This window comes from Phaethon lepturus, unplaced genomic scaffold, assembly GCF_000687285.1.
Source record: "Phaethon lepturus isolate BGI_N335 unplaced genomic scaffold, ASM68728v1 scaffold38295, whole genome shotgun sequence".
Taxonomy (NCBI): Eukaryota; Metazoa; Chordata; class Aves; order Phaethontiformes; family Phaethontidae; genus Phaethon; species Phaethon lepturus.
In genome coordinates, this window is record NW_010540495.1 from 7,983 (window position 1) to 24,373 (window position 16,391).

The 16,391-nt window shown below is 36.0% G+C and overlaps 1 protein-coding gene across 1 annotated transcript in view; it reads left to right on the forward strand.

The window, feature by feature from the left end:
- Positions 1-975: 975 nt before the first annotated feature.
- LOC104621067 (dmX-like protein 1) overlaps positions 976-16,391 on the forward strand; it is a gene marked incomplete at both ends in the record, with an annotated part of 21,054 nt that continues 5,638 nt past the window's right edge. The window contains 7 exons of the mRNA XM_010287454.1: positions 976-1,101; positions 6,676-6,739; positions 8,188-8,195; positions 8,820-8,898; positions 9,518-9,650; positions 12,043-12,109; positions 15,006-15,181. Of these exons, the coding sequence (XP_010285756.1) occupies positions 976-1,101; positions 6,676-6,739; positions 8,188-8,195; positions 8,820-8,898; positions 9,518-9,650; positions 12,043-12,109; positions 15,006-15,181 (653 nt within the window). The remainder of the gene's footprint in view (positions 1,102-6,675; positions 6,740-8,187; positions 8,196-8,819; positions 8,899-9,517; positions 9,651-12,042; positions 12,110-15,005; positions 15,182-16,391) is intronic.

Below are 16,391 nucleotides of genomic sequence, written 5' to 3' on the forward strand. Positions count from 1 at the left end.
TGATCATCAGATTTCAGACTGTTCTGCTCTTGAATCTTTTGCCCAAGCAAAATAGGCCAATTTTTGGCCCTTTTGTCATTCTCTTGTGCACTAACAGACTGCTGTTGTTTGTGCTCTTAATTTTGTTGTTGGCTTCCTAGTTCTAACTTTTTAAAGGATGTGCATTCCTTGCTCTAGGACTTTCATCCTTGAATGCTATATTCTTATGCTTATCATATTACTCTGCTAACTGTTATTTTCATAAGCTTCTCCAATATTTAATCCTTCTCTCCATTTTAATGTGTGCTCAGTTTCTAACAAAACTTGCATAAAGTTAGGAAGAAATTATGATTCAGACATTGCAGTACTCAATCAGATGTCTCTGTGAATGTGTTAGATATATCAAATTACTTAGTGACAATATACATTGAAGAGAAAATAAAATTAATCCATGGAATGCAAGTAACAGGAGACTCAACAAGTCTGAAAACACAGAAGGCTTTTCTATAACTAAGCTTAATTCTGTTACCCTTTTGAATATTTCCTTTGCTCTGTTCCTTACTAAATGCCTTGTACCATTTTAGCTTCTTAGTTCTGTTCCCCCTTTTCAAAAAAAATGTTTTTAAATGCTTCTGTCTCTAGTCTAGGAAATATGTTACTTTTTCCTACTCTCCATGAACTTTGTTCTTCATGATGCTTCTTCCTTATTGGATGTTTTCATAACTTCATCTTTTTTTGCCACTTCTATCCCAAACCACTGTTTGCTTGTTACACAAGTATTGTGACAAACTTCTAAGCATGGAGGAAGAGTAATTTCCCACTTCTGTTGCTTGATTGAAATTGTAGACATCTATTTGATCTCTGCAAATACCTCTGTACTTCTGTCTATAGTGTTCTACATGGATAGGATACATGGACTATACTGTTTCATACTTCACTGATATGCTCTAAGTTGCTAAAGCTTTACTTAATTCTTGTTTCTTTTCTCCTTTTCAGGCATATGCATCAGGATGTGATATTGTGGTATTGGGGACTGACTTTGAAAGATTACAGATAATCCCTGGAGCAAAACATGGAAACGTTCAAGTGGGATGTGTGGACTGTTCAATGCAACAGGGGAAGGTACATAGAATATTATGAGAAACACTTCTCTAGCAATGTCATGTTAAGCACCTTCTCAAGAGTGTTGATACTTGCAAGTTAAGGCAGATACACAAAGTGAGTGATTACTTCATGTCTTTATTTGCAGTAAGCAGCACAGTGAATGTGAAATAGTAACCATAACATGAGATTGTAGAAAATATGTAGGGTTGCACAGGAAGATACAGATAAAGGAGATAGCAAGACTTTGACTAAAAGATGAATAACGTGGAAGCAAAGGTAAATTTATTCAGTATGGCTCCACACTACTGGGCATGTCATCAACATGCTTTGACATGCTAGGGGCTGGCAGCAGATGAGTGCTTCCACAAAAATAATTTTCCAGTCATACAGAAGAATGAAATTCTTTTCAAGCAGTTCATAAACGCTTAAAATGGCTCTTGGACAGGGTTTTGCTTTCTTCAATTCTCAGCTTTTCCTTTTCTTATGTAGGTAAATTGGATCAGAAATGTTGCATTTTAGACGTTCAGGTTTCAAGTCCTTGTTACAGAGGTCTGTCTTAATTGTTCTGTCACAGTGAAAAATAACCAGGTAGCTCTATCCATTGGGGTGTCACAGTGCGATTAAGCTATTCACCAATTCAGTAGGCATTGGTTCTGGGTACATGTTGGCTCATACAAGAGGGTTTTTTTACCTTGTTGCTTCTTTAAGCCCGTCCTAGTGAGAAGATAACATGAGCCTTCTGTACATCACTACAAGCCTTGGGAGTTGACGAGAGCTTTGGTTAGATTCTGGTGTCCATCTTGACACAAGACCTCTGCATGCAAACCAGTTCATGTTTACATGTGAAGTCTATGATGATGATCCCCAGCCACTTTATGTTCCTGATTTTCAATGTTTTGAGTCACGAACTCTTGCAAAGGTAGTGAAGGAACATAAATGAAAATGAGGAAATGTTCTCTGTGTGTCTTGTACCTCGTAGCCATAAAGACTGCATGTGTTTCTCAACTGGCTGCTTTAACTAGGAAGTTTTTTTGAGTTCACCGGCCTTATAGTAACAGATGGTGAAATACACATGCAGATCACGGACCACAGTTAATCTTATAAAATTTTTCTGTGAATTTGCAAGGTCATTTTGACTGCATGATAGCAGTTCTGTATGCATTTAAATGACAAACTGTCCTTGAATTGTTAATTAGCACATATGAATATATCGAACTGTCAAGCTTAACAAACTTTCACATTTTTTAATTTCTTAAGTAGACCTATGTGATCATTTTGATTCTGCAAGTTGATATCATTTGCTGTAAGAAATTAGACTAGTGCTGAAAATACTAAGCAGTGAATGGATAGGAACCTACTTATTGACTGGACTAATCAATAAATTTCCCGTTCACTGTTGCAAGGATAAAATTTCTTCTTACAGCTGCTTCGTCAGTATTGACACAGAGATTTCTCTTGGAGTTTACCTCCAGATTATTCTTTGTTGTTTAAAATCTATAGGAAGAAGCAGAATGCAAATAATGCAGTTTACTTAGGTTGCAATTTTGAACCTTTCTAGAAAGTATCCAGTTATAATTAGTAGTTTATGAATTACGTACCTTTTTAATTTTTTACTTTATGGACAGCTGCTATCAAGCATTTTCTCCATGGCCTTTACTTTCTTTGAAGGATCTCCATCATTCTCCCTTTACATGAAAAAATTGGTTTGTGAAAGAGTTATTTTCTAGTTATGAAAGTAATGAGTTGAAATTTTTCCCTATTGTTGCCTCCTAATTCTAGTTTAGTGGGAAGCTAGTGCCTTGTGAAGCTACACTGAAATGCCAACAGCTTAGAACTTCGTGTACGACCCACGTCTCCCTTGGCTTTGAAGGGTGTGGGGAACATGGCACCATCTTTTCTCTTCCTAGTCTAGTTTTGGAGACAAACTTAATTCTCTGTTTCCAAGAATGAGATAAGGGGAAAAAATGGATGAGAATTTTTAACCATCCCAAGAAAGCATGTATGTTTATGTTTATATTTACATGTGTTTGTATGTATATGTATATAAACTTTTTTAAAAGTCTCCTATAGATTCGCAAGGACTAGTTTTACAAACAGGACAGTTTAATCTTAGGCCACTGAATCCAGTCTCTTGCCTCTGGTTGTAGGCAACTTCTTAATCAACAATTTATTTGTGAGTGGGTACAGTACTTGATTTTGTCTCACACGATGTAAGCTACAAGCCTCTTTCCGCTTCATTTGGTGAACATATGAATTAAGGCCAAAACTTTTAATGATAACCTGACAAAACTGTAATTATTTTTGTGGTTTGGTTCGTACAAATACTTAACAGGGTAGAAGAAGATGGTCTTAGCTTCAGGTCATTTGAAGTACATAATCAAAGTTGTTTGCATCATGGCTGGTGACTGCGGTGTTACAATGTACATGAAGTGTTTTCTTTATGGAACAAACTATTTTACTGAGGTAAAAAAAAAATGAAGGTACTAATTAAAAATTTAATTTGGTTTACATGCAAATTGTTTACCTGTGGAAAATTGGTAAATAAAACTGTAAGTTTGTTAAATAAGACATTTTTAAATAAGACCTTTTTTTTTCATACTAATAGAACTACTAATTATTTTGAGTATGAAAACTCAGTTTTGAATCCAGGGTTTGTAATTTCATGAACTATAGTATGGTGGGGTTTTTTGTTTGTTTATTTTAGTAGGCTGTCTGTGTGTTCATTTCAAAGGAACTATGATTATCTTACTGTCTGTTGTTTGGTAGTGAGCGATCATGTAACTTAGTATGAGTTACAGACCTTTTGATAAATGAGAAAAATGTTGAGAGCTTCTGTGCAATATGGAGGCCTGGTGGAGAAAAACCTGTGTATCAAGAAACTGTTTGGGTGATACTAAAGCTTTACAAAATGAGAATCTGATGCTGCCAGTTATAATCCTACTTCGGACAGAGTGCTGAGAGTGGACAAAGTTGTTGCCCCAAGGACTGATGCTTTATTCTTTTGTGGCGGTGCAGGAATTACAGAGATAGAATGGTTTGTGCTGGAAGGGTCCTACCAACCTCTGTGTCTAGTCCAACCCCACCCCTTTTTGTGGGCAGGGATATCTGTCACTAGACTGTGTTGATCAAAGCCCCATCTGACCTGACCTTGAACACTTCCAGGGATGGGGCATCCACAACCTCTCTGGGCAACCTGTGACAGTGTCTCACCATCCTCATTGTAAAAAATTCTTCCTTATATCTAATGTAAATCTACCCTCTTTTAATTTAAAACCATTACTGCTTGTTCTATAACTACAGGCCCTGCTCAAAAGTCCTTCTCCAGCTTTAAGTCCCCTTTAAGTATCAAAAGGCCACAATAATGTCTCCCTAGAACCTTTCCTTCTCCAGGTTGAACAACCCCAACTCCCACAGTTTTTTTTCATAGGAGAGGTGTTCAAGCCCTCTGACCATTTTTGTGGCCCTCCTCTGGACCCGCTCCAACAGTTTTCTGGTTCTGGGGACACCAGGGCTGGATGTAGTACTTCAGGTAGGGGTCCCACTAGAGTGGGAGAATTGCCTCCGTCAGTCTGCTGACCACGCTTCTTTTTGTGCAGCCGAGGATATGGTTGGCTTTCTGGGCTGCCAGCTCATGTTCAGTATTTCACCCAGCAGTACCCTGAAGTCCTTCTCAGCTGGGCTGCTCTCAATCCATTCATTCCTCTGTCTGTACTGATACTGGGGATTGCACTGACCCAGGTGCAGGACCTTGCACTTTCCTTGTTGAACCTCATGAAGTTCACATTGGCCACTCCCCAAGGTTGTCAAGGTCCCTCTGGATGGCATCCCTTCCCTCCAGCAAATCAGGTGCACCAGTCATCTTGGTGTCATTCTGCAGACTTGCTGAGAGTGCACTCACACCACTGTCTATCATTAGGAATGACTGTAACCTCTCTCTTACAAGTCAGTAAGGCTTCTCTGCTTCTTATTCTGATAACAGGACTTGGGACTTCAATAGACATTTGATGTCTGGGTGGTTATTGTGGCAGTGTGAGAATTACTTCAACACACAAATTTCCATTATTCTTTGTGGTGGCATGCTGCTCTGTGTGGACTACTCTGAGAGGCTGTATCATTGTGGAAGCCTGTGGAAACTTTTGGGGGTAGCAGTTGCTCTGGACAGTATTTGTTTTGTGTTTTTGGCACGCTAGTGTTAGTTTGCTTTAAAAACGCACGAAGCAATGAAAAATGGAAGAACTGTTCATTCTTGGAAAAAGTTTATATAAACTTCTTGCTGTTGGCGTATGGAATGGAATTATGAAAATAAAAGAGTAAGTGAGGTAGTTAAAGAGAATTAGAGAGGGCAAATATTAGTCTGAGATATAAGGAAAAAGTTTCTTCAGGCGTTTTGCAACTGTGACAAAATTATTCTTGGCATTTTTGGGTCATGCTGATGTTTAGGTTGTTAGTGTGATAGAAATGTATTTAACTATCTGTTCTTTTTAATGTAGAGGGTTTCTCTTGAAGCTATAGATGTGCAGATTTTAGGATCTGTACAGACGTCTACATTTGTACAGATTGTGTACATCTGTAATTAACAGCTCTGTAAATAATAAGTATGACAGTTTAGTGCTTTTTTTTCTTAAAGCTGTTGTGGCTGATACTAAAATCAAAATGTATTTTATAAAGTGACTCTGACCTTCTTTAATGTTGTTAAAGGAAAACTGGGAATACTTTCTGAGGCAGAATTTCACAGAAATAGGAAATTGACTATTGCAGCATATAGAACTGTACATGTACTCCTTTTAACATTGAGCGTCCCTTCAGAATGCAAGATGTCCATTATGCAAACTCATAATTTTTGTAAATCTATATTTCAGAGTATTTTAGTCAACATTGCCTTGTATAACAGTGTTCTCAGGCTCTCTGCTTGAGGTCTTTAACATACATTTGGCTTGTTTTGGCTCTTCTTAGCCAGTCTTTTAAACTTGCTTTTATGTAAATACTTTGAGATAAAATACTCTTTTGTCTTAATGCCAGTTTGGGGTTGCTGATACCACTGATGGAATAAGACTTTAAAATACCAGCTAAAGCTGACCATACTGTAGCTTTTTATCAAGTATTTTATTTTAGCATTTAGTAGTTTTTCTGTTTAGCTTGCATAGCTCGAGTCTTATGAATTCATTTTTTATAATGTAGCATGTTCTCATGTCAGGGAAGTCCCCAAAAGTACCCTGAACTGTTGTTGGTTCCGTTTCTGAGAATGTGAACTGTACAGACTCCTTGAGTCTAAATTTACCTAATTTAATGTGGAAAGAATATTGATATTAGACCTGATTTAAAAAAAAAGCTCATGTCCACCTGTACTCTCAGTAGTTCATCGGGACTAATGTGTAAACAAATAATTGTATTTTTATTCTCGTCAACACTTGCATCATGATTTTTTGCTAGATGTTGTTTTATTGTTATCAAAAGGGAATATGGATGTGAGCTTCAGTTCTGTCTACAATGAGTGTTAAAAGTAGAATCAACAATTTGCATTTTATTCTTGTTTGTTCTGTAGCTTGTTTCTTCTGTGTGTGTTAACGTATATATAAATATAAATTGCTTTAGATTGCAGCTTCTTACGGAAAGGTGATTTGTATCTTTGAGCCAGTTAGCCTCTTGAAGCAGAACAGCAGTCATCATAATGTAAGTAATTCATCACTCCTTAATTCCTTTACTCAGTTATAAAGCCTCACTGATTTTGCTGGTTTGCTTTAAAGTTGACAATTTCTTTGATGTGTTCTTTTAATGCTAGAATAAAATTGAGACATAAGATGGTCTTTGGGAAATTAAAATGGTGGAGGAGGGCAGAGACACGTTATTTAAAATGTGGGTTTTTTTAAATAGGTTTTACTGTAATGCTTCATATTACTGATCATCTAACCCTACAATTCATAACTGAAGTATTTCAGAACCCAAAAAGATGTGCACAGCCCTGTTCTCCAAAGAGTATAGCCCTTATAATAGGAATTCCTTTTTGAACCATCCTGTGTAGCCTTTATGTCCTGATGTGTTTTACAATTCTTATTTTAACTTTGGTTTATGAAACTAGATGCTCATGGTCAAATCTGTAATATTTTAAACAAGTCTATGGCTTTTTTAGGAATATCTGACTGAACGCTTATGCTTTGGTGTTATAATGGTCAATAAGGACAATATTTATTCTCTTGATTGCATGGCTTAGTTTCAGTGGCAGTGGTTTAGTGAATTAGCAACCACAATCTTAATTTCTGGCTAATAATATGATTTAGAGCAAGTTATTTAACCATGCTTGTTACATGGAGAGTATTAGTCTTATAATTAGAAGCATTAGAGACTAATTAAAGTCAGTTTGATATGAGAGCTTTGACAGCAATTGCTCAAGGAGCTTCTGTCTCCCTCTTCAGGGGATTGGTCTCTCCGTTTGTATTAGTAAATTCTTTATACAGCCATATAGTGGATTCCCTTCTTTATACTAACCAGCTCAGTCATATGGTTCTTGATGTACCTGTAAACCAGCGGTATTTTATATTTTAATTAAATAGCTGGTATTGAATATACTGTAACTTACACCACTGGAAAGCAGTGGAAGAAAATAGTGGCAAAATGTGGCTTCCTATGCACATCTGAACTTTTTAGAAGTACTGCTCTCTTTTTGATCATTTGAGCCATTGAATCAACCCTGAACGTTTTTCTGTGCAGGTTAATAGTACACTTAGCTTGAAACTTTGACATTAGGGTAGTAACTGTAAGCAGCAGAGGAAACACTCTTTACCCATGATTTGCTTTCAAAGCCGTAAAATTGAAGAAATACTCTGTTACTGCATTCTGGCAGTTAACCTCTGTGCAGTAATTTTCAGCATATTTAGGTGGTTGTAAGAGTGTCTCTCTCTTCCATTTACTAGAATGTTCAGGATCTAAAAAATTAAAAAAGCTTCAAAGGTATTTAATTTAGGTCCTTATCTGCAGGTACTTCTTACTGTTTTCTACCACACTTCTGAAAGGTTTATTTGTTACTTTTTAACTTTCATATCTATTGGGTCGATATTTTTGCGGTGGGGGATGATGACTTTAAAAATGTCTGTCTTTGTGAATTAAGAGAAAACCCTGTTTGCTCTTAATATTATTTCCAGTAATAATTTCAGTTTCTTTTATAAGTCAATGCATCAAAACTTTGGAACCTATTATGAAAACAGACCAGATAAATATTTTGTGAATTTAATCGTTGCAGTGCATAAAGTAATGATGCAAAAATCTGAAGATAGTTGATTGTCCTGTTGCATATATTTAAAATAAGAAGGGAGGGGAGTATCATGTATGTTATTTTGACCTTACTAAAATCCTTTAATTCAACAATACTACTGGTATCAAACACCAGATGCATTTAGTGTATTTCAGTTTTAATATCTTTTCTTTTTTCCAAAAGTAAAACCAGACTGCTCTTCAAAAAAAATCTCCAGTTCTGATGATGATTCCATGTACTGAATTTTTTTCAGGCTATGTTCTTAAAATAAGAAGTTAGAAACCTAGCTTTCCATTAATCTGACCATATAAATATATTTTGTTTAAAAATCAGAACAAATCAATTTTTTAGATAAGCGGTAATTTATTTTAAACACAACCTTCATGAAAGTTGGAGAGTGCAGTGAAGATACACTATTTCTATTACAAAAGTGGAAAGGAGGGGAAGGAAGCATTTTCATGCTAATGTTTGTGAATACTTAACATTTCAGACATTACATTATCAGTGGCAGAAGAATGCTCAAATCTTACTGGAAGCCATAGCACATAATCTGACATGGGATCCCACAGGTAAGAATAGAATAAAAGAACCACCTACCTTTGTTACTGCAACTAATTTTTTATTTAAATGTCACCGTTCTTTGGGGGCAAGGAAGAGATCCTTGTTTTGTCCTAGCATGACAGAGGACACCACAGTGGAGTGAAATCTACCTTTGTCACTTGTTAGAGGGAAGCCAAAATACTAGGTGCATCTGTGTGGTTTTACTGGATTATGCTAATCTTGGGAGTATTTAATGTCTAAAAACATGACTTAAATGGTAAGTATTTGTTGTGAAAGAAGGATGTGTACAGTAGCTCTAGGTGTTTCTTTTAGAGAATAACTACTTTAAAATTTTGATTAATTTTCACAATTTGAACTGTAGATACTCAAATCAAAATGTTTTGCAATATGTGAGAGTATCTTCTCACTGCCAGACTGACCCTATGTATATTCATGGGACATAGGGGAATGTGTAAAAGGCATGCAGCTATTACAGTAACTTTGCTATAGAAAATGTGTTAAGATAATATGTGGTATATTTTGTTCTGCAGTTTCAACTTTGCAAAACTTCTTTTTTCCTCTCCTTTTATAGAAGTCTATATTGTGCTACTTGTTTTGTAGTTATATTGTTACAAATATTTGTTTTAGGCACTCGCCTTTTGACTGGTTCCAGTTGTCTTCAGCTTTGGTCTAATGTTCCTTTGGAAAACCCTTCTGACAATGACAATACTGAAAGAACAGATGTTGGACTTGGAGAATGGAAGTGTATCTGGAAGTGCAAGTAAGAAACTCATCTAAAGACAAGTAATCCCTTTTTCCTTGCTGATTCATACCTTTCAGATGAAATACTTAGTGTAGTTCAGTGAAATCCTATTGTATACTGTTATTTGACAAATACAATTGATACAGGATAAACTTGAATCATATTTCCCATGAATATGTGACATTTCTTTGTTCCTACAAGACCAGTTGTGATTGGTTTTGAGGTAGTTTATGTTCTTAGGTAGTTCTTCAGTTATACTGAACACTAATAAGATACCGAGGGACGGCTGCTCTTAAGACTGTCCCAGTAGACTTTGCTCCTTGTACAATAAGTAAGGTGAAAGATGCATATTTGAAAATTAGTGTGCCTGAAGGACTGATTAAAATAAACTTCCTTCTATGTCCAGTGTACTGCACCTTTCTTGCCTTCTCACACATCTCCCCCTTCACACAACTTTTACTCTTTCTGTGTTTATTATGCATATTTGGAACAGTCATGCAAAGAGGGATGTATTCTATTTTACTGCATCTCTGAATGCTGCTCTTGTATTCATGTTGATTTTAATCTTTGTGTCTGTGTATTGGTACATTCAGAAGAGTTTTAGTTTAGTACTTCAGTTTATAAGACAATTTAAGTCATGGTCTTGCCATAGGATGACTTTTCTAACACTTGTTTCCCTCTTTTAAACTCTTCTGTAGAGGAGAGAGAGCTAAGTGTTGTGTACTTTGAACCAGTAGGTCCTGAAAAAGATCAACAGAACTTGCTTTATTGGATCTGGCTGAGATGCAGTTAATTTTCCCCACAGCAGCCCTCACAGAGCTGTGCTTTGTACTGGCAGCTAGAAAGGTGTTGATAACACACCAGTGTTTTGGCTACTGCTGGGCAGTGTTGGCACAGCATCAAGGCTGCCTCTCCAACATTTCCCCTGTCACCAGGAGGCTGGGGGTGGGCAAGATCTTGGGAGGGGACATAGCCAGGACAGCGGACCCAAACTGACTAACGGGATATTCCGTACCATATGACGCCTGCTCAGCAATAAAAGCTGAGAAAGGAGGAACTGGGTGCGGGGCATTTGTTTTTTACTTTTGTCTTCCGGAGAAACCACTATGCATACTGAAGCCCTGCTTCCCAGGAAGTGGCTGGACATTGCCTGCTGATGGGAAGTAGAGAATAAATCTTTTGTTTTCCCTCACTTCCAGGTGCAGCCTTTGCTTTTGCTTTATTAAACTGTCTTTATCTTGACCCAGGTGGTTTCTTCTATCTTATTTTCTACACCCCTGTCCTGCTGAGGAGTGGAGTGATAGAGTGGCTTGGTGGGTACCTGGTCTCTAGCCAAGGTCAACCCACTACACTTACTTTGTCAGTTCCCCTTTTATGCCTATATGTCTTTTGGCATATGTACTTCAGTTAGATTTAGAATAGGTTTTTCTTAAGTTTGCAACATAGAGATTTTGCAGTACTACCCTTTGCCAGAATAATTTTTAATGTCTGAAGGATGCATTCCCAAATGTCTTCATAGTAGCCCTATGTTGCTTAAATGGTGCTTAAACCTCGGAGGAAATTGGCTTTCTTTGATGCATGGCTTTTGTAATTGACTTGCTGATGTTACTGCACACACTAAATGCATCATGCTTCTGTTGACCTGATGGCTAACTTAATCCTTCCTTAAAGTTAGGCCTTGCAACTTGTTATACATGTCTAATAAATTCAAGATGAAAATGTATACTGTACTTGTGCTGCACAATTAAGTTCTTGTATGTTCTTGTTGCCATTAATAAGCTGGTCACTTCAGCAATAGCTTGATGCTTCAAAACCTGTAAAAGAAGCTTATTTATTAGTATTTCCAATGAAAGTAAAACAGAGCAAAAATTAACTACATACTTAGGTTTAGATTATTTTGATGTGGCATCTTTTACCAGTGCGACCATTAGCGTAAAAAATGCTTTCAGAGACTTCTTAACTACATTATTCTTTTTCTGCCTTTTTGTTTTCTTGAGTTACAGCTGTAGGAAATACAAGAAATGGAGGTGATAAGTCGGAAGATAATACGGGACAGCAGAAATCAATTTGAAATACAAATGATTGTGAAGTGGAAGTAGAGCATGTCTGCATATGGTTTAATCTGTTAGCAGCTGTTTTTCTCTTCTGATAATTTGAGATATTGGATATTGTAGCACCCTCAGCTGCAGCTTTTTGGGTTTCTGTTTTTCCTGTGTGACCACAACCATGTGTTGCACACAAGTTTACCTGCTAGTCCTTCTGGACTTTGTTAAAGCTTAAGATGTTTCACACAATAGAATGGATACTTGCATATAAGAATTAAATCACTTTCTTGAGTTCAAGGAGAAAAAAGCTGTTTAGACTTCTGAAAAAGTTCTTAAAATTCTGTTTTTAACTGTCTCTTTTATAGAACTGCTTCTCAAGTTTGTTTAATGAAATTCTCACCAGACGGGGAGTTTTTTGCTACTGCTGGCAAGGTAAGAATTTTTCTACTTGTTTTGTACTAATCCAGATAAACTATTAAAGCAAACAAAACAAACACATGCTTTTTTTAAAAACAGCTTTTAAATGAATTTTTTAAATTTTTTGCATAGTATTTCCAGTAATCCTATGGATCGTTACATTTTAGTAAATAAGAATTTGGGAGAAAGGTAGTTTGGGGGGTAGAGGGAGCCCAAATATTCACTGCTTAGTACTTGAAAATACCCATTTTTAATCAGTACCACATTATTAAGACAACAGAAAGATAAGAGTTTTGGGCAATGGGGAAGATCTGTGGATGAGTTCACTGCTGGATATGCTTCTAGCAAGGAAATATATTCAGTATTTCACTATTTTTGTGACAACATTGATCAAAAATAGCTCTTGAAAATCTTTTTGTGTAAGTGTATCTGTATGCCTGTTTGTAGAAGAGAATTCACGTTTCCCTCCACAGGTATGTTTGCACATAGTTATGTCACTGTGGTCAGTCTTACAGATTAGTTCTGTGTGCTCAGCACTGAGTGGTTTATCAGCAAAAGCAATAAAATCCTGCGGCAAAATAAGCAAAAAAATTGAAACAAAATGTCGCTGTCCTACGTTTTAACTTCCTGAAACACTGACAGAGTAGTCTTTCTTATTTATACTACAAAACTTGTTGGTCAGGTTTTGTAAGAGAATAATATTCAAAGTCAAAGCAGAAGAAAATCCAGATAATATAGAGGATCCAGTGAAAAAGTGTGACAAATCCATACAAGAATTGATACTACTTTTTAAGGGATGTGAAATGAGTAATTGTTTTCTGCAAATAATACTGTTGTCTTTATTCGATGGTAGGGTCACACTGACATTCATCAAAAAGTTCCATTAAGAATGTCCAGACCCATCTTGTGAGAATTTATGGAATTATCAAAGTACATTGTGGGGAAAATTTTTTTTTCAGATTACTGTTTTTTTGAAAAAAAGAAAATTTAACAGTATAAGCAGTTTTAGCATACATTAACAGATGCAGGTAGTCATCAAGTTTATGCCACCAACTAAAGAACCTAGCAGAGACTGCAGAATTATTAAAAAGGAAACGAAATGACATTATATAAGGTTAATTGGGATAATGCAATTGCTAAGATTAGTAAAAACCTGCTTTAAGTGTCACAGAATCCAGAGCAGTATTAACCTGACAGGATGAGTTTCAGACTTCAGAATGGAAGACAGTCATGCAGTTTGGTCTAACCTGTCTTGGAAGCGTGAATGAAAAATTACTATGTACACATAAAGATCAGTTAGACCAGTGTTTGATTTAGTAGTAGTAGTACATTGAATTTTACTGTTGCTGTTTGGATCATATTGTCCCTCAATACATGCTTGAAGCATAAAGATTCAAGGATGGTTCAGTCTGTGAATGTCTTGCTTTTAAAAGGTAGTTGTCATGCATATTTTGTGTGATTCAGTTGTATGCATCAAGAACAAATGAGTAAAATAAGTTTTATTGAGTTGTGTGTGTTTTTTTCTCTAAAGCTTGCCATTTCAGATCATTATACTTGCTTAGAAGTCTAACTTTTAAGGCATTTGCTATCTTTAAGGAAGCCAGAAAGATGTAACAAATCTGTTAAATAATTTAGATGTCTTTTTCTAGGTAAACTGTATTCCAATAGGCTCGTTTCCAATGTGAAGTGAAATTTAAGGTTTTATTGATGATAAAGTGTACTGTGTGAAATAACAAAGAAACAAATTCTCATGCTCCATTCCTGTTTTGTTTATTTGGGATATCATATTGCTTGCCATATGTTCTGTGATGTCTTTAGCCATTTACCGGCTGAAAGGAGAGACATCCCAGTCGTTTAAGATAACTAGGACTTCTAAAATTGTTCAAATACAGGTTTTATCAAAAAATTGGTTTGTTACTGTTGACAATATAGACTTTTTCACTTTTTTTTTTATGGATAGGAGTTAATATTTATTGTAAAAGTCAAGTTTTAATGGATTCTAATGTTATGGTATGATTGAATGGTAGAAAAATAAATCAATCTGCAAATAGCTTCTATAGAGGTAGTATCCTTGTGGAGTTTTTGGCTGGAGTGTCTTATGTCCTATTGCATTATCTTACATGATAAACTCATGCAAAGCACAATTACTAAATTAGTAGGAATAAGTAGGAAAAATCACTAACTGAAGTAGGAAAATTAATAATGGATTTTTTACCATAAATGACTAAGTTAAATACCTGCCTGCAGAATCTTTGAAAAGCATCTTCGTTTCTGTTGTCTTTGTTTAATTTTTTTATGAGAGAAGATGCTGGTCAGCAAAAAACCCCTCCCGCTGCCCCCAATAGCATCATGTTAAGCATACCCAGGTTAATACAATATTTCAGAACCATTCATATTTAATCGTTGATCAACAACTTACAAATCTAGATCCAGAATAACTGATCTGGTTCTTAAAGGACAAGGACATTAGGAACATGATTTTTTCAATTTAAGTATGTGTGTATCTGAAAAGCAGTACTGAGCGTGGTTTTTGAGATGTCCTCTTTGACCTTTGCATTTCTAAAATTTAAATTTGTGTTTTGGGGGTTTTCTATCGAAGTACAATCAGCTGAAATAACATTTAAATACCAGTTCAAGCCAGTACAGCTTGCATTTTTGTGGTTAAAAACCGGCAGCTAATCAGGAGCAAAATTAAATCTGAGTTAGTAATGGCAAGAGAGATTAAAAGGAAGCTCTGCTACCATGTTTTAAGACCAGTTCAAGTTCTATTTACCGAGCTTACTTTCTGTCATCAGAAAAGTATTTTACTTAAAAGAAAAACAAAAACCCAGGAAACATACCCAGAAGTACTTGAATTGCATCATATTCTTATGCAAGGTAGTCTTATTTACTGTCTTTTTTCTTTTCCCAGGATGATTGTCTTGTGAAGGTATGGTACAATACAGACAGCTGGCGATCAGCCATAACACCACCTGGCACAAGTCCAGAAAAACAAGCAAAAGAAGTTGATTTTTCATTTGTTTATTTGGCTCATCCTAGATCAGTAAATGCATTTTCATGGAGGAAGACAAGTAAATTCATGCCACGGTCAGTAATTCTAAAAACCTGAGGTTTGTAAATTGCCCAAAAAAACCCCAAACTATACGGTCTTCCCAGCTATATAGTTTGAGGCTTTTTGTGCCCAGTCAACAGTCACACATGTTGTAGAGTTTACTTCAGTTACTAATTGAGTTTGCACTCCTGGTATGTTGTTTGTGTGTGTTCATATAATTCCTTCACACTGAAGTTCTTGAGAGGATGGTAGGCCTCCTTTTACCTGGGAAGGAACTGGAAAGAAAGAAAGGGAGTCCTGCACATGGTCTTAGAGGTTGGACTAAATATAAAATCAGCTGTTGCAAAATTACCTCTTTGCACTGTTTTGATTGCACTGTCTTAAATGACCATTCATGCATTTGATCCCAGCGTGTTCCTCTCTTTCTGTCCTAATGGAATCAGAGCGATTCAAAAGTCCTGTCATTTTACATTGTATTTCTCAAACATTCAAATATTCCGATGTCTTTCAGTTGATTTCTTTATATAGTACAAAACTAGACCTCTGTCATAAACAGTATCTGGAAATCGAACTAAAATGATAGTTCAGAATTGATATTTTGGGTCTGGGGTTTTTTTGTGTTCTGACAATTCCTAAATGACCTGTCCCTTGTTTTCACCAGTAAACTGCAGTCTCAGACTGAAGTAGCATTAGCAATTTTGTGCCCTGCAACCATCTTTTTGCTATATTATTCCAAATAGTAGCCATTTGAATTCTGCATACCTTTGTGTGTTTGAGCAAGTTTATGGTGTCTTTTGTATCAACCTGTAAGTAGAATACTCTTCATAAAACCATGACTGTAGTCCTTACATCAGTTTTGAAAACCCACCTATGCCATGATACCGAAGAGAATTTGCTGCTGGACAGTCCAGTCAGATGATCCATATATGTTTTGAGTCTTAGCTAAAACTAAATTGTCAATTTACGCAAACTGGAAACCTGATGATCTGCATAGTTTTTTTTCAGTGCCTGGTTTAGGTTAATAGGATTTTTTTGATATATATGTAACAGAAATTGCATTTTGAAAAACAGTAATTATGAAAAGTTTGTAGTTTTAAATTGGCTGTTGTAGTCCTGGTATTACCTTGGTTTTTCTGTTTTGGGTGTATAATTTTGTAAGTGGTGTATAGCAGTAAGATCTGGGGAATTGAGAATGGATATCCAGAATTTATGTGAAGGACTTTAAAAAGAAAAACATAAATTTCG